The 19,231-nt window shown below is 41.4% G+C and overlaps 1 protein-coding gene across 1 annotated transcript; it reads left to right on the top strand.

The window, feature by feature from the left end:
- Positions 1-1,011: 1,011 nt before the first annotated feature.
- Positions 1,012-18,196, top strand: LOC133375437 (transmembrane and coiled-coil domains protein 2-like; the record flags this gene model as incomplete). Its single annotated transcript, XM_061607015.1, has 2 exons — positions 1,012-1,149; positions 13,240-18,196. Coding segments are annotated over 2 exons (450 nt in total), but the record flags the coding sequence as incomplete, so codon positions are not given.
- Between the last annotated feature and the right edge of the window lie 1,035 nt (positions 18,197-19,231).

Here is a 19,231-nt window from a genome sequence, read left to right as displayed (position 1 = left end):
CATCTCTGTTATCTTTTCAACACCTACTGAAGACCTTCCTCTTTCAGCAAGCCTTTTAAGTAGAGACCTTTTCCCAGTCTGTGTCTGTGTTGGAATTGCTTTTTAATGTTTTTAAATCTTCTTTTTTAAAAAAAATAGATGTTTTTAAAAAATGTTTTTAAAGATGTTTTGTTTTAATATGTTTTAATGGTTGTTTTGTTTTAATATATTTTAAAGTCTGTTTTTATTATGTGTTAAAGTGTTTTTAGTGCTTTTGTTTGCTGCCTGGGGCTCCTACTGGGAGAAAGGGCAGGCTATAAATCTAATAAATAAATAATAAAGTTGGGGTTGTTTGTGGGCTAGTATTTTCATTAGCACTGCCAAGTTCATTGCTTAATTCGTTTATCAGTCTGATTGATTTTGGATAACAAAGAGGCTAGTGAGTCTAACATGAGAGTCCCCTAAGACTGAAAACATTCAACTGTCATAATAGTGCAATATTGCATGGATGCAGAACTCAGTATAGTACTCAGAACAGTGGCTTGAAAGAGGAAGGAATTAACTTGGCTTATTTTCTGAGCAAATCTAGTGTTCCAAAGTTACTTGGAACAGTTCCTTCCCTGCTCCTTCTACTTTTAAGGACTCATTAGCCAGTAGCAGCAACACTTGGCACAAGGGAAGGATGAGGTCTGTCCCTTCTCTCCTATCTCTCTGGAGCTTGAAAGGCTTGATGGTCCATGAGAGACATATTTTACCAAAGAACTGCTGACATTGCTAGGAGGGGAATGGACAGAGCTCCCTCCTTCCCACTTACCTGGATGCCTCTACCACTTCCAGCTTGTAAATCTTGAGGGGAGAGTGTGAATTGGGAAATGCTGGTGGGAGGAAGGAATTCTTCTCTGGATCAGCTCTTCTTTGATGCATTATGAGCCCGCAAAACTCAAATCCGAACCTGAATACAGTGAGCTTCACTGACATCTCTTGTCTCAAATTTTTCACCTGCTGCATGTTTTTCTTCCTCTCCCACAACACAGATATGAGCGCCTAGAAGAGCAGCTGAATGACCTGACAGAGCTTCACCAGAATGAGATGACCAATCTCAAGCAGGAGCTGGCTAGCATGGAGGAGAAGGTGGCTTACCAGTCCTATGAGAGAGCCAGGGACATCCAGGTAGGGAAACACATGGGATGTTAGTACAGCTGATCTGACAACTGTTCCTCCCTGTTCAATATTCATTCTTTCCATATATTCACTCTCCTTCCCAAATGTCAAGAACTTATGTACAAATACTAGGTGGGCTCCTATACAGGCAGTGCTCAGAACCAGACCTTCAACATTACTAAGAGCTGCTGCCAGTTAATGCATAGACCAGAGGTTCACAGACTTTTTCCCCCCATGGACCACTAGAAAATTGCTAAGAGTCTTGGCAGACAATGATTTTTCTGCCTGTTGTAGCAATTGTAATGTGCTACACTAGATGCTGTATATTTTTTCATTGTATTCTTATTGCTGACTGGGGGCTCCGCCCCTGCTCGCTTCACTCATCAAACCCACCTACCGTCGCCAACCCCCCTTCCTTGGGTCACCAAAGCTCCCCTCTGCCCCCACGGTTTGCTGTAGTTCTCCCTCATTCCCCTCAGGTGTAGCCAGAGCTCCCCTCCCCTTTCTCCCCATCACCATCCCAGGGGTCACCAAAACTCCCTTCTCCCCACCACCACCACCAGGGGTGCCAGACCTCTCCTCCCCTGGGTGGCCTCCCACCTACCTGGTGAGGCCAAGTTCTGGGTCTTGCTGTGCAGGCCCACCGCTGCCCTAGACATTGTGGTTTATTTATTTATTTATTTAATTTAATTTATATACCGCCCTAAGCCCGAAGGCTCTCTGGGCGGTGTACAAAAAGATAAAAAACAAGCAATGTATAAATACAATAAATCAAGAAAACAAAGCAAACAAACAATAAAAGAACCAAACATCCAAAATACAAATAATGATGAAAATGCTATTTAAAACACACTTTAAAATGCCTGGGAGTATAAAAAGGTTTTCACCTGGCGCCAAAAAGATACTAGTGTCGGCGCCAGGCGCACCTCATCGGGGAAGCTGTTCCACAGTTCGGGGGCCACCACGGTTTGTCCTTGCCTGCCCAACCTGTTAGCTTCACGCTACCTGTGAACGCTTACAAAAATATCATATAGGTAGATTTCATTTCTTGTATTGTATTACATTTGCATTCCATAGAATTCAAATTGTAATACAACAAAATGAAATATAAGAAATAAAAGAAGCAAGAAAAATACAATTAAAAATCAGTATGGATATGTAGACATGCTGCAGACCACTGGTGGTCCACAGACCACAGTTTGGGAACCCTTGGTACATACAATACTGAGCTTAGGTGTACTAATGGTCTGATGCACTGTAAGACTTCTTCCTGTGTTCCTGTCGGCCACATTACATATCTTTTGTGCTCTTTCTGAGACAGGAAAAATGTTACTGTGCAAATTAGATAACATGGGGTGGTATCCAAGGTCCAGAGACTTACCCAGTTTATACAGAAATGACTACAAGCCCATGGAAGTCATTTTAAGCCCACTGTACTATTATTTGAGGCCCCCAAAGAAGGAAGGACATGGTGTTTAATGACACAGAGATGAACTCCCAATTTGTTATTGTGCTGATTTTGGGATTTTCTCCCCTCTCTTGTTCTTCATAGCTTCAGGGTGTCTCTCAGCACTTTCAGTCTCTATGCAGTATGATAGTAGTTAACAATTGGAAACCCTTAAGCTAAATGTGGCCTCCAGAGGGATGCCATTTAGCTGCCAACTTAACAGTACAGAAGCTTGAAGCCATTGAGGTAGTGGCAATTAAGGTAATGGGCCTTGCCTGCAGACTGCTTTGGGAAATGGCTGGGGATTTGGTCCATTCTGTCAATGGTCATTTAGCAAAACTAATTGCTGCCTAGAGTCCACCTTCTATCTGTCCAGAAGATGTTCTGCTGTGTGTCATTTCTGACAGTGCAGTACACAGACCTTTTTAATCTCAAGTGCCTTTACAGAGGTGCCATAACCTTGGATTCTTCTAATTTCGCCAGCTGCGGGAACAGAAGCAAAAATGTTGCTCTCACCCTCATCCAGAGTTGTTTAGCAGCTCAGAAAGAACTGGGAATAAAACTCAGATCTGCTAAGCATTAGTTCAGTGCTTCATCCGTTCTTCCACAACAGAGTCTGACCAATATTCATTTTATTTCCTGGGTGTCCTCTTTCAGGTCTAAATAATAATTTTAAAATCCCATGTATAAAATGCTCCTGTTGACTCTAATAGATGAACATACCCCCATGGAGTATTTTCCTGCCCCCATATGGCAACAGAGGAAACATTAAGGTGAGGTGGATTGAATTTGGCACGGGGGGAAGAGGAGGTGAGAGAAAATGGTTATGTGAATGACTCATATCTGATGGCTCAACTGTACCAGGATCTCCATAAATGTTTTGCAGGATTTACTAGGACTTCAATGGAACTCTGTGCAGCTCTCTAAAGTAAGGGGTTTTAGACTGCTGCCAGATAACCCTATCCCATAGATGTGTGTCAGGGCTCCAAATGAACTAAGAATGGCTTTCAGCTAATACAGCTAGAATGATTTTCTGTGTGAGATGAATAATTATTCCCATCTTGTTAGGCTACCTTTCCATTCCAAACCCATTACAATTACTTTATACAGTCTATATTGTACATAGGCTATTGCACCATGAAGATATTTTAGAATGGTACGTAATATATTCAGGGCAGCCCCAACTATGACCCCTCCTCACTGCTGCCCAACCATGTATTCTCTCCACACATCTGCACTGCGTGTGGTAACAGAGTGTCTGTTAACAGATATCTGTAATAGGTGTACATAATACTGTGCCTGACAGTGCCATCAGTGCAGACTTCATGCAGTGATGTAAAAATCATGTATTGACCTGGCACACAACTAGGGCTGAACCTGGACGGATTGGGTTCCATTCAGTCGATGCTGATTTCACATGGGACTGATCTCTTCTTCTGTCCTGTTTCAAACAGCATGTGTGGATTTTTTAAATTAAAAATCCATGCAAAATTGTTTTTAAAAGCAACAAAAGGTCCTTGTAAGTTTGAAAAATGGTCTGAGGGCTACCTTTTATTTATTTTTAATGTATTTTTAGTGGGTTTTTCTAGCAGCTCAGAGCCACTAGAAAGTGCAAAATTGCCCCTGTGATGGACTGTATGTGATGTTCTCCCCCTCCTCAGTATAGTGCCCCTGTGAGGAATGGCATACTATCAAATACCATCTATTACAGGGGTGTGTTAGGTCCAAACCCAACACGCAAGTCGCCCTGTCAACCCCAACTCGCTTATTACACCCGGGAAGAGTGCGGAGTTGAGTGCAAATGAACCCACTATCAGAGATCAAGTAACATGAGACAAAAACCTTTGCAAAGGGGACCCAATACTTACAAGCTGAAGCAGGCCAGCATGGGAACCTCGTTTATTGGTGTTCAAGGGTTTATATAGGCTTACCCCGAAGTTTACAATATCGGGTTCACGTCATAAAATACAAAAGAAGCAATTGCTAACTGTCATAGCTTTGGGGCATATGTAAGGAGGTAAAGGGGTACAGGGGGAAGGACAAAGTGGAAACATCAAGACTATCTCTTAGACTCTATGTCTGCATATTTCGCATGTCCTGGAGATAAGCACTATGCAGGAGCAGACAAAGGCAACTATTGAGGGGAGGCCCAGCTGCAACCGGGCGCCCCCTAAACTGGAGACAGACATGATATTACTTTGCTTACATATCAAAGGAGTTTTACAAGTCAAGGTTTGTGGGACATTGGAACAGCGTTTGACATTCCTATGCAAGGCACATTAGTAACAATAAGCAAGGTTATAAGCATAAATGTGATACAGAAATGCATAGTAGGGAAGTTTCCAGCTTAAACCGGCTTTTATTATGCGAGCCACTGGAATGTAGGTAAGGGTCAGGTCACCAGGAAATAAACCGACATTTTATATCAAGAGTCAAATAAAGGCCACTTTGGTTCTATTTCCCATGATGCTCAAGCTGGTTTGGGTAGGACAAGTGAACTATAGTTTTACAAGCACTGGGGTTTCAATTTAACCCTAACAGTCCCCCCTTTCAGCCCTGAGAGACTAACTGGTCTCTCGGGTAGCTGTATTACTTTGTTTGGGTTGCCAAATCGGTCTCAAAGCCATTTCCATGTAAGTCGGTTGCGGCTTTCGGGAAAATGAAGAAATCAGCCTATGCAGGCAGGCGGAAGCAAGCTGGATTAAATTTGGGATGCATTGTATACAGCAACAAACAGCTATTAATAATACTATAACTATTACAACATAAAACACAATCTTGCGTCAGTCTGCTCAACTCCCTTTTCAGTACATCGACCAAGGAACTGTCAAGTATGACTGGACCTTTTGATACTACTAGAATGGCCCGTTTGCTTGGTTTTGGTCCCTAAAACTAAACTCAGAGACCTATAGACATTAACTGAATAACATTAGAAATACATTGCAAGTAACAACATCCAGTAATAATAATTTTAAAAAACTATTACTATAATCACATAAAACAATATCTTCTGCCAGCTAGACCAAAATTCACAGATCCACCAAGGGCCAGCAGGCATTTGGCGACCCGTTAAGCCCAATAGGAAAAGAACAAGTCAGTGACCAAAGGAAAATCAAATGCAACAAATGCTACCATCTCAGCAGTAATATTACCTTACCCACTGTTTTATGTCCCATTCTTCAAAGTCCAATTGCCATTTTCAAGTGGGTATATCACATGTATTGGTCACACAGACCTCACTTCTTACTAAACCGCTTATCACCAAGCCCTCCTCTACCTCGTTTAAGCTGTAGCAGGAAGCAAAGGAGACTGTACTCCTTAAGTAACAAAGGGGACTCCCACTTATCCATGTGGTGAAGTGTGTGTTCCTTGTTTTGGTTGTCCCTGTCTCCTGTAAAGTCCAGGCCAGTGGGGGGGGGTCTCAATATAAGAAGACCCCCTATGTCTGTATATATTTTCCGATATGTGTGCTTCTAGTCAAGAAAAAAGGAAAACTAATGCTATTTCTAACGAGCAATGGGATTCCCTGTGGATGGGGGTGTATCCGCCAAGGATTAAGATAACATTTATGCGACAGCGTTTAACTCTGCCCTTGTTTTTCTATGCACAAAACCTCTGGAACGCATTACCAGCCGTGGGGGTATGTGTGAGTTGGGGTGGAAGTTATAGCTCTTGGCTTTTGCACCTCCTAGATTCCACTTGAACCAAAACGGGGTTAGCCAAGCCGTACCACTCCCTCCTTTTATGTGAAAGGCAGATGTACACAGATGACCTTTCACATATTAGCAAGCACCGTTGTGCCCCCTGGCTCCAATACTGACTTCCAGGGTGTGACTGTGCCATATGAGATGGATACACATTACAAGGGCTAATTAGACAAAGATCAGAATTCAAAATCACCACAATGGGGTGCATTATAAGGGTTAAACCTTCTTTGGCATCCTTATCCCAGCCAAACAGGGAATCCAAAATCATCCATGTGCCTATATGTGCCTATATCTGTGAGTGCTTATCTATAATGTAAGTGACTGTATGGCAATCATGCGCTATCTAGAGTGTACTTGCTCCCCCATTTGTTTAAATGCTTCTAATTGTTTCTGTACATAGGATGAGAAGGTAGTGTCTGAAGATCAGCTAGGTCGGTGTGTTGAAACAAATCTGGATTAACTAATATTCTCTGGATGATCCATACAGGGACTTTAAATGGAAAATCACATCCTACCATTTCCTTAATACCACAAAGGCATCTATTGAAATGTTAGCATAGGTTGTGTATAGTACTTATCAATAACATCATAATCACAAAATGTTCTAAGGCACATGCACCCATGTCCAGAATATGCAATAGTTGAACTTAATTCATTTCTTAGCATGAAAAAGCCATAAGATACATTAATCATTTTGAGAGAAAAGCAATCTTGATGGAATTCCAAACTATCATCTTCCTAGATTCTTATGGTGTTGACATCCATTCACATTAATTGTTACCTATTCCTAGCCATTGTAATGACAGAGTGAGAAAATAAACAAATGGGTCAAAACTTCACATTGATGAACCTCACATCTGAAGTAGCCAAATTCAGTAAACCCCTATTACAGAATCACTCAGAAGGATTTGAAAAGTAAAAACATCTAAAGAACAAAACAGCCATAACATATAAATTATGAAGGGAAAACAATAACAACAACACATTCTTAAAGGACAATGCATAAACAGTTACATTCAATATTACAATGGAAATATTACAAAGAAAACAAGTAAATAAAACAAATAAACACACTGTGGGATGGCTTGCACAAAGTTCATCCTGTTCCTGTTCCTGTTCAGTTACAGCTTCCACTGAACATGTGTGTCTTTTGCTGATGCTAGGCAGAGAAACTGGAATAATGAAAGAATCTTCATTCCCCCCCCTCCCCCCGAGGGACTGTATGAAAAGATTGCAAACTTGCACAAGGTGCCCGTTTCAGGTTGCTGGCCAAAATAGGCCCGAAAATAGTTCTGTGGTTAGGTAGAATGAAGCAGGCCTCTATGCTGTTATTGCAGCAATACAGGAAAATAGCATGCCAGTTGCATATCGTGTTCTGGTCCTGGAGCAATTCAAAGATCGAGTCCAAAATGTCTCAAAATAAAAATCTTCTGTGATACACACGCAAAAGGAAAATGTTCCTTGGGGAGAAAACACTTCAGTGCAGTAAAGAAAATATAAAAATAAAACATCCATGGCCACAGATGAGACTTCTGATCAAAGTGGACAAAACCAAAATATTGTTTTTGCAACAGACAGACAAAACACACAACAGTACAACATATTCTAAACTTCTGAGTTTCCCCATCCTCTGGCTATGTAGAGCCTTGCTCATGAAAAGTAGCCACGGAAAGCAGAGAAAAAAGGATTTATACCTCTTGCTATGAATGCAAAACAAAGAGATGTTAGTGGCACAAATAGATTGTTCTGTTCCAAATCAGCAGAGAGTTCCAATGGTGCTCATCCTGTATGTAGAGCAGTTGCTCTAAGTGCCTGTCAAGGAATAAATGCACTAACATGCGTTAGAATTGTGAACATCATTTTAAAAGAAAAAAGTTCATTAGTAATAGTGTGATTTATATGCACAAGGTATGACAATGAGGAAAGCATTTTCCTGTTGAAAGTCCTGGTCCATCTTCAGTCAAAGAGCAACTGGGGATGAGTTTCTGTTTTGGAAGCAAAGTAATATTGATTCCCAATGTGAATTCTAATATGAGGTAGACAATTACTGTGGCTGGAAGCTCTGCATTTTGGTCCCCTTTTGCTAATGAATTTACCTAGTCACAAGAGGGCATCACATTAGGTTTAAACAGCAAGGTGGCCTCAGTTTTGCCTATCTAGGAAATGGGCAAATCATACATTTCACAGACAAATTTAAAACAATTACCTGGGATCGAGTACCTCAAGAAGAGGTTTTATTTTCCTTATGGAAGAAAGAACCTTCAAGAAGTTTTGTTGTTGACTTCCAAATATATATATATATATATTTACCCAAGTTCAAAAGTTTAAACAGGTATAGGTTCTAATCCACAATCTAGCAACAATGATGAAGAAGAGAGGAAAAAAACCCCACATACAACATTTTGTTATTTCCTGTCATTTTTCCCTTTTCCTGTCATTTTTCCCTTTTCTTATTACCATCAATAAATATTTCTCAAACTATCCTTCCTCTACCATCAAAATAACTTATTTCCTAGAATCCTTCATTTTACTTACAACCTTTCTAATTCATGGGTATCTCTTCCCTGTCAAAGTGTATGGGGGGAGGAAAACATTTCTGCCCACAAGGCACTACATACAAATTTAGTTGGCACTTACAATTGCCTCCCTTTATATAAAGGTAAATGGGTAGAGTAGTTTCAAAAGTAATTTTGTTATTTTTGCCCCTTTGGCCACTGACAGAAAAACTAACTGTGCCAGGCTTTTATCTACAAGCAACAGCCAAAGGTTCAGGTCTAATCTAAACAAAAGGAACTCTAGTATCTTCTCCTGATTTCAAGATGTATGCTTAATACGTTTGTGCTAGATCTAGAGAACAGGGGGGGGGGGAAACCATTCTCTTTCCCTTTTCTGTAATTCTGGCTCAACATGCAGTAACAAAACAAACAAACAAACAAAAAAACAGAACCACGTCAAAAGAAACGTAACATTTACAAGATAAGAAATAACTGACAAATAATGAAAAGCAAAACTTATTCTAGACAAATATCCCCCCCCCCCCTGTGAACATCTGCTATTGGGATTAATGTCAAACGGCAAGGGCTGAAAAAAGAAATTATATTTAATAAGTTACAATCACATAACAGACAGCACAATAATTAGGAAAACACAGCCAATCCGTCTTTATATAAAACATAGTAAACCATAGGGATCACGTGAGACTTAAAGCATAAGACTGCTGCAGAGAAAACAATCATCCCACTGTTTCAACAGACTGAGAAAACAATTTGACTGAGATAAGGAGGATATAAAACATTACATCAGGAAGGAAGATGCACACAAGTAATTTGTGGCAAGCAAGACAGACAAACACAAAAAAACCTTAATAATCTAAATTCATATCAAATAAGGAGGAAGGGAAGAAGGAGTTAACCCAGTACAGCAACAAAAGAAAAAGAAATCCTGACATTCTAAAAGGAATCGCTTAGTTCAAATCCTATACTTTCTTTTTAAAAAATGCTAAGAACTACTAAGAGAACAGGTGGGCAGCGCAGCTGATCCAAGCAGTTAAAAGAGGAAAAGGTAAAATCAGCATGATTTATGAACGACAGTAATGGAAGGAAAGTTCCCTTGAAAACAAACCCACAGAAAAACTTTCATACATAAACTCAAAAAAAAGCTATACGCATACAACCTCTCACTTGGGTACCCAACTCATACACATTTCTTTTATGCAAATCCTTCCTATTACCATTCTTACGTTCTTACTTCCCGGGAAAACACAAGCCTTACACACCTAGGAGTCTGACCCGTCCCTGGGCGTCCAGGTACGGCTGGTCTCGCACAATCAATGGCGTTTCCTTAGTCAATAACCGTTTCTCTTTTTCTCCTTTTCGCAAGCGCGTGACCGTTCCCCCCTGAGGGCCCCTCTCCTGGATCCTTCTCTTCCGTCTCAGCACTTGAATCGGAAGAGACTTGTTTCCGCGCCGGCCGAGGAGCCCCGCCTTCGGGGCTGGAAGGCGGCGCTGGCGCGGAAAGCATAATAGAACGACTTAAAATCATTCTTCTATCTGAGTCATCCTCAGAAAAATAACTTGGAGGGGGGGCCTCACCGGTCAAAGATCTGTCTTTCAGCATTGTAAAAACCCTTTAATCTCTGCACTCCCATCTGCCATAGGAGCCAGAAATGCAATTAATCTGAATGTTTTACCTCAATCCGCTCCCCTACTCCTCTTAAAGGAACGGGTTTAAAGGAGCCACTCTTTGGCTACCGTTCACCCGGTGCCAATACTGCAGTTACCCACGGTCTCGCTACCGCACAGAGCTCAATCATCTTTCTCTTTTTCAGGCCTCTCTTACGCACAGGCAAGTCCTCCTCTTGCCACAGCATACACATTATTCCCAAAGGGCTGTCCTTTACCGGCACACTCCCTTTATTTCCCATGACGTCTGATAGCGGGTTTTCCTCAACTGTGCTTTATCCCCAAAGTGTCAAAGCTGCCCGCTTTTATTGATAACCGAGAAAATTCTCTCGTGGCGCCTGTTATCAAATTAAGGGGTGCAATGGCAAAAAGGGATCCTGGACGAGCCCCCAATTGTTAGGTCCAAACCCAACACGCAAGTCGCCCTGTCAACCCCAACTCGCTTATTACACCCGGGAAGAGTGCGGAGTTGAGTGCAAATGAACCCACTATCAGAGATCAAGTAACATGAGACAAAAACCTTTGCAAAGGGGACCCAATACTTACAAGCCGAAGCAGGCCAGCATGGGAACCTCGTTTATTGGTGTTCAAGGGTTTATATAGGCTTACCCCGAAGTTTACAATATCGGGTTCACGTCATAAAATACAAAAGAAGCAATTGCTAACTGTCATAGCTTTGGGGCATATGTAAGGAGGTAAAGGGGTACAGGGGGAAGGACAAAGTGGAAACATCAAGACTATCTCTTAGACTCTATGTCTGCATATTTCGCATGTCCTGGAGATAAGCACTATGCAGGAGCAGACAAAGGCAACTATTGAGGGGAGGCCCAGCTGCAACCGGGCGCCCCCTAAACTGGAGACAGACATGATATTACTTTGCTTACATATCAAAGGAGTTTTACAAGTCAAGGTTTGTGGGACATTGGAACAGCGTTTGACATTCCTATGCAAGGCACATTAGTAACAATAAGCAAGGTTATAAGCATAAATGTGATGCAGAAATGCATAGTAGGGAAGTTTCCAGCTTAAACCGGCTTTTATTATGCGAGCCACTGGAATGTAGGTAAGGGTCAGGTCACCAGGAAATAAACCGACATTTTATATCAAGAGTCAAATAAAGGCCACTTTGGTTCTATTTCCCATGATGCTCAAGCTGGTTTGGGTAGGACAAGTGAACTATAGTTTTACAAGCACTGGGGTTTCAATTTAACCCTAACAGGTGTTTCCAGCCCTATTTCAACCTGCATGGTAGCTGGTATGTTTTCTACCTATTGCAAGGTGCTAGAAAAACTTATTTATAAAGAATGTTAAAAAATTAAAACGTGGCCCTTGGGCTACCTAATATGATTTGGCAGGAATGTGGATTCTGGAGTGGACCAAATTCCAGCCTGCAAATCAGTTTGGATCTGGTGAGTTTACTCCAAAATGTGGACCCCACCCCCCAATTCCTTCAACATCCCTACTTATAATGCCAGTCCAGTGCCACAGCCTATATCATTGTATCAGCACAGCTGCTGTGATGCCTAATTCTAGTAACCTGAAAAACAAACATAACCGTTACATTATTGTGAAAGAAGATTTTGTTTATCTTCTTATAAAAAAATATAAGGAATGGCTATGCTGAATCAGGCCAAGGACCCATCTAATCCAGAATTTTGTCTCCAGAAGTGGCCAGCAGTTTGTTCCCTGGGAAACTCATCAATGGGGCAAGATAGATATAGTCATCATTGTGCTTAACCCCAACATCTGGTAACCAGAAGAATTTCCCTCCTAATCATGGAGATTGCATTTGCATTTAGCTGTCGTGATTAGCAACCATTGATTCTTGTCTTCTGTGAATCAAATTAATCATCTGTGGTTGACATCTAATAATGATGATAAAAATCATCACAATTCTAATAGAACTTTTGTAAAAAGAAAACGCATTAGCTTGGGCAACTGGCATGGATTCTTCGCATGACATCACCCCTCTCAAAATAGGGAAATAATTGGAAATTTAATTCCACTAGTCTCTGTCTGAGTGATACCACTAGATGTATTAGAGTGACACAACACAACTCTTGTTCCCTTGCCACCACAATACACATACATGATTACCGAGCATGCTACCTAACACTCTCCACCCAGTGAGTTACCACCACCTTCTAATAATATATAAGTATATATTATATGCATTTCCTGCTCTTAACATGAGGTTTGCATCCAGATTATTGACCAGCAACTTCAGTAATGCTGTAATTTCTGGCATTCCCAAGGTATTTATCTCCTCCCCCGAGCCTTTGTAGAAGAAATCTGGGGAGGGCTGTGGTGATGCAGCTCAACTGCAAGTCATGCATTAACCAGTTCTTAGTAATGGAAGGCCCTGATGACACTGGGAAGTGGGGGACTTCCCTGGCCCTTGTGGGACACAACATATAATAGAAGGTATCCCCGTGTTCAAACTGCTTGGCTTGTGCCCCCCTCCCTCACTTTGAGCCAGAACAGTGTAAAGATTGCTGCCTTCCAAGAAAGGAGATGTGCCTCAGCTATCTTAGGAATCTTGGAAGCTCCCTTCATTGAGCCTAGCTATTGTTTACCCGGACTCATAGCCATTCTCTAGGATCTCAGAAAGAGGGCCTTTCACATCACCAGCTACATGATCTTGTTAACTAGATAAGTATGAGACTGAAGGTGGTACTCTCAGCCTGCAAAGGACATGCTCAGATACTGAGCTGTAGTCCACCATCCCTCTGCAGAGCTAACATTTGTCCTTTTCCTCCTACAGGAGGCTGTGGAATCCTGCCTGACTCGCGTCACCAAGCTGGAGCTTCAGCAGCAGCAGCAACAGGTGGTGCAGCTGGAAGGGGTGGAGAATGCCAATGCCCGGGCCCTGCTGGGCAAATTCATCAATGTCATCTTGGCCTTGATGGCCGTGCTGCTGGTCTTTGTCTCCACCATTGCTAATTTCATCACGCCCTTGATGAAGACCCGCATGCGTCTCTTGAGCACCACCCTGCTAGTGCTTTTTCTCTTCCTCCTCTGGAAGCACTGGGACTTCATCACCTATCTTCTGGAACATGTGCTGCTCCCTAGCTGATTCTCCTGGCAGCCAGATGCCGGGGCTGCAGCATGTTTGGTTTTTTTTCTTGAGGAGAGGGATAATGAGGAGACCTTCCAATTCAGTTTCCTTTGTCTATATGGAGTATGTAATTCTCACTCATTCTTCCCTTGCACAGCCATCTTTATTTACATCCAACATCGTTTCTCAGCTGTAAGGAGTGTAGTTGCATCTGGGCTTGTGAGAGGATGAGTAAGTCACTCCTCTGGGATGCCTTTGCAAGGCATTGTGGGAAGACAAACAAAGTCTTTAAAAAGCTTAGCCTTTTCTTTTAAAGCAAACAAAGGAAATGATGGTGATTGCAAAGCTTTGTATGCAGAGCAGAATACCAGTCGCTAGAAAGCAGTTTTTGGGGTGTTTTCGGCCTGAGAAGGAGGGCGAACAGTTTATTCCTAGGCACAGTGCTAACCTACTGTATGAAGACAACGGTTTAACACAGAAGGTGAACTTTTTTCTTAACACTTCTGCCCTTTAGGAGGAATGTGCACAGAATTTATGGAGTAGAATGATGTACATATCGCACCAGCTTATCCAAGTCACATGGATACTTTACTTTTCCATTCCTGCAGAACAGCTGATTTGCCAGAAACATACCTGGGCATTTTAATTATGATGGACTTGACATCTTAGTGGGTTGTTTCACCAGTTCATTTATGCCCAGCGGAAACAAGTTCAGAGGGGAAAGCATCTACCATTCTGGTGCAAGCGCAACATTTTTGGTTGGCTTTGTTTTATTTCATTCTTTTTGCTTTTGTTTGATATCTTCACAGTCTGGGGGAGAAATTCTGACAGTGCATCTGCGAGTCTTACAATCTTTGCAAGTGTGTGTGTTAATTTATTGATGTCACAAATCTGTTCCTTTTTTAATCAAGCATTCAATGAAATTCAGCTGCCTTCACATCTCCTGAGTCCCTAGAAAAAACAGAGTGTGAAGAAGGTTTTTAAATGGTTGAATAGTCTATGCAAAGTTAGTGAGCCTCTGTTCTGAATTTGGCAATGCTTCATCAAATTGTACCAGTAGAAAATTTGCTCGTTATTTGCTCCAAGAGACAATCCTCCATCTCTGCATACTGAAGTGGTTCTATTAATAGAACATCATCGTAGTGTCTTTAAAGCAGACAAAGGAAGCGGCCATTATATGTAGGATCAGGCCTTTCAATGGAGATTTTCTCACAAAGGGAGAAAGTAACTGATTGCCTCTGCTCTTAAGCTTCTGATGTATTTCTGCAGTTTTTATTTCAAGGGATCTATTCACACTTATTGTTCAAAGCATTTCATTTTATAGCAAAGCTGTCAGGATGTGGCACATTTTTAAGGCTTAAGATGAAATGAACTAACTGAGGAGTTCATGCCTGTTGAGTGGTTAGTATTTGCAAAAATATAACTGCTGTTGCTGGCAAAAGAGAGATTTAATTGTAAGTTGGATGGGAAGGTTATTCAAGGGATGCTGTAAGATAGGTAGGGAACCTGACCTCTCCCTGCAAGGGAGGCAATCTGTCAAGTCCTGCATGCCAGCTGTTGGTGGGGCTGGAGTCACCTTGTACACTCAGTCACTCTGCCTCACCATTCATCAGTCATCATCAAACATCCATTTACTCCACACTTTCTCTCTTTCATCCACTGCCCCCCTTATCCATATGCATATACAGACTCTCCATTCTCTCTTGCTTCCTTTTCTTTCTTGCTTCCTTTCTTGCTTCCTTCCTTCCTTCCTTCCTTCCTTCCTTCCTTCCTTCCTTCCTTCCTTCCTTCCTTCCTTCCTTCCTTCCTTCCTTTCTTTCTTTCTTTCTTTCTTTCTTTCTTTCTTTCTTTCTTTCTTTCTTTCTTTCTTTCTTTCTTTCTTTCTTTCTTTCTTTCTTTCTTTCTTTCTTTCTCCCTCTCTCTCTCTCCCTCTCTCTCTCTCTCTCCTCTCTCTCTCTCTCTCTCTCTCTCTCTCTCTCCCTCTCTCTCTCTCCCTCTCTCTCCCCCCCCCTCTCTCCCTCTCTCCCTCTCTCCCTCTCTCCCTCTCTCTCTCTCTCTCTCTCTCTCTCTTTCTCTCACCCTGCCTGTATGGTAATTAGACTTAAGAAAAAAGCTCCTATTTGTACCCATGGAAGCTTTTTCCCTCCTGGCCTAATTGCCAGTTCAGGTGGTTTTGGTGGTGGGAGGGAGTCAAGAAGAGGATGATTAAGCCTTTCCTCCCCAGTTTCCACCACACACAAATCCCCCCTACATGGCAATTATGTTCAGGAAAAATAGGTTGCAGTTGCAGGCTGGATCCAGAGGTGCCACAGACTAGGGTTCCCACCCAGGCTGCAAGATAGTGTAATAGACCAGAATCATGCAGTTTAGTTCACAACTTGGGCTAGATTTTATTGGTGTAGCAGAGTTGAGGTAACAGAGTCCTAAGGTGGTAGAATGGACAGAGTTGTGGGTGGTATGTGTTTGCGTAGGGTTACATTTTTGATTGCTCATTTATGTTAAAAACTTGTTGCAAGTAGAAAGCCAGGATAGCAGGTAGAAGGTGGGACTAGAAGGGCCTTTCTTTTATACCTTAGTAGGTTTCTACTTGCAGGAGTTACTTTTACATATGGTTTTCAAAAATATTCTTCACTGGCAGCCTAAATTATATAATCCATAGTATCTCCCAGAACTTCATCACCTCATTCTATTATATATGTAGATTGTCTTAAATGTGCTCAAGATCATGCTTCTGCAAATTTTGCTTTGGTAAGAACTTTGGGCAGATACCAAATGATTATGTGGAAAGGAAAAAGGAACATTTTTGTTAAGCCAGAAAGGTATTCCAGTACTTTGTATATTCTGGTATTGCTAAAACCCAAGAGGATATGCACTTTATGATGCTTTAATCTATTGGAAATCACTGTGGTGTAAGATCTTAGGATCCAAGAGTTGCATACAGGGCAGGGCAATTATGAGCAGAATATATTTGGCAGGTACAACTTTCACCCCAGTGACACACACTCTACAACAGGAAAAGTTTCATCTGCTGAAATCTTTCTTTGTTATGACAAATAAATGCAGAACATCCTGGCAGAGTGATTATCTACTTCTCCCTTTATGCTGGCCCTTTCTGTGACCTTTCAGATTTGCTCTTTATTATACAATCCATTTCTGATTTTTGTGTGTCTGAGAATACTACCTATAACGGATAATCATAGTCAAGGTGACACGTTTACAAACCCAAGCACCTGATCTTGGCTTCTGAGAGTCTGCATTTTATTCACTTTAGCACCTAAAATGGAATGTTGGCCTGAGACTTAATCTCTACAATGTATTGCCTTTTTGCAAAGGAGGCCTCTGATGACAATATTTCATCATATGGCAGACACAGTTGTGATCTGCCTTTAATAACCCCAGGAGATGTGAAGACGCCAATTTTTCTTGTATGCATATATTTATTTTGTATATTTTCCTCAAGAGTCAGAAAATCAACTTACCTTTCCTGATCGGTTACAGAAGGAGCTGATTTTCTAGTGTAACGTGCATGGATTATTTATTTAATGATCTTAGAATGAATGTTGAATGAATTGGAAAAGTGCTTTCAGTAATAAACAAAAAACTATTCCAGAACATAAAATAAAACAGATTTTGTCCAGAATCCACAGTGAAAGTGTAACTGTGGTGCTGGATTTGAGCTAGATGGGGGTTCCCAGGCTGGCTTTGCACAGCAAGGGGAGAGCATAGCCAGCTAGGATTCTTAATTCTTGATAGTTTTTGCTACTGGACTGTTTATACTCATGGATGCCATCCCACACACATAACTTGTGTTTTGATGTAATGAACTGAATAGTCCTTTTGAACACTGGCTGGTGTAAGAACAGCTGGGTTCCCAGGCTTGGATGCTCCAGAAGCAAACAATTGCAATAGTCCTTTGTGGCCTTAGAATCATGACTGCATGATATGTTTACTGATCTAAATTAAAACTGACAAAGTATCTTTACTTCCCCTCCCCAGCCTTATTAAGTATATGTGTGGCAGATGGCCACATTGTGTTTCATGGGAAGCCTACATCAAAATTAGTTTAGGACTGTTTTCATGCCATTGGTCATATCTATTGTACCCACATATATGTATGGAGGATTCCCATGTCCAGGGCTGCAAGGTAAAGCGACATTTGACACTTGATGGAGTGGTGCTGTCACTTGCAACACTGCCCTAGCAGAAGGAGGGATTAATTATCCAGTGAACTTGTAACTGGAAAAGTGTGGTTGGCATTTTCACATGATTGTTGCAACCATATAATTAATTACATAATGGCATGAAAGATATTTCATGTGAATTGGGTGTTAGTGGTTTCATGACCAGTATGGATACAAAAAAACACCCCTACAAGGTTTTATAGTGCTAAGTTTCTAGCCCTTATGGCAGGCTTGAATTGGCAAGATTGTGGTTTTCTATCCTAGAGGAAGCCCAAGCCCACTCCATGGCATAACCTTCTTCTGATACTGTTTGACTGTATTTATTATGTATGCTTGAATCTTGTCTTACGCCTTGATATTATGTTTGATTTCCATTGGGAAGCCCATACAAAGGAAACTCTGGTTTCATTTCACTATATTTTTCCATTCATTTTTTTTTCAAATAAAGAATTTTAAAACACTGGCAAAATAAAAGTTACTTATTCTTAACTCCTGTGGTGGCACCCTCCAGAAGAAGAAAATGCTATTCAGGGAAGTACATTGCAAGGTGAATAACAAGATCCTACTTTACCACTAAGGGCAGACCTGTGTATTCCAGGCTTCTTTAGGCTCTTTCACATGGTGACTTACTGTGAGATTGGTGCTACTTGCATCCCTGTTAAGTTTGTGTTTCAGGCAAGGAGAAACTATAACAAAGTTTTCCCCTTTAAATCCGTATCACCCAGTTCACTGATAATGTGAAAAGTAAAGACAAAAGGTCTCCACTTTGCTGCATTACTCCATTTAGGTGCTTTGCTCTGATGTTTTTTGCTGGACGGGTAGTTAGTCACTTTCAGATACCCCCCTTTCTCCAGCCAGTAAACTCTCCATGAGTTCCATTTTATTTCTGGCGGCTTAACCAGGCACTTCCAGCTTCCCTCTGTCTTCCTGCATTTGCTATAGCCTTCCTTTCTGCCCCCCTTTCCCCTGTTAAGTTGCTTCCCTCCCCTTGCTACTTGAAAGCCAATTACCGGTGATATGACAGAAGGAGCGCACACACTCACACTTAAAAAAAGGGGTTTTACTATAAATATGTCAGGAGGAAATGAAACTGACAGAGAAAAGTTTTTGATGTCAATTGCACCCCCATGCTCTTCTGGCTTCATCATGCAATTGTCAAGACACAATGAAACTGACAAAAAAAACCTCCATTAGCAATATAGATAACTCTGGAGGAAGTAAACATGTAAATTGTGGGCAGGGTCAAAAGGAAACAGTGATACCAAAGCTTTCCAGAGGACTAGTGTGAATGGAAAACAGTGGATTGGAAGGTAGGAAGCAAATCTATCATGATGGCAAAAGCTGCATCTTTAATCTGAAGTTCAGCTCCCATGTGAATGAGCCCTTTGATAACTGTTGAAGCACAGGATTAGTGGTCTGATATAGAACCTTGCTTTTGGAAGAAAAAGTTCCTGGGTCTTATGAAGAAGTAGGCAATGAACACTCAGATACAAGAGTATCTATGCAGAACTTCCTGT

This window comes from Rhineura floridana, unplaced genomic scaffold (genome assembly GCF_030035675.1).
Source record: "Rhineura floridana isolate rRhiFlo1 unplaced genomic scaffold, rRhiFlo1.hap2 scaffold_64, whole genome shotgun sequence".
NCBI classification, from domain to species: Eukaryota; Metazoa; Chordata; class Lepidosauria; order Squamata; family Rhineuridae; genus Rhineura; species Rhineura floridana.
The sequence above is the reverse complement of the archived record's forward strand: the minus strand, read 5'-3'. Positions and strand labels throughout refer to the sequence as shown.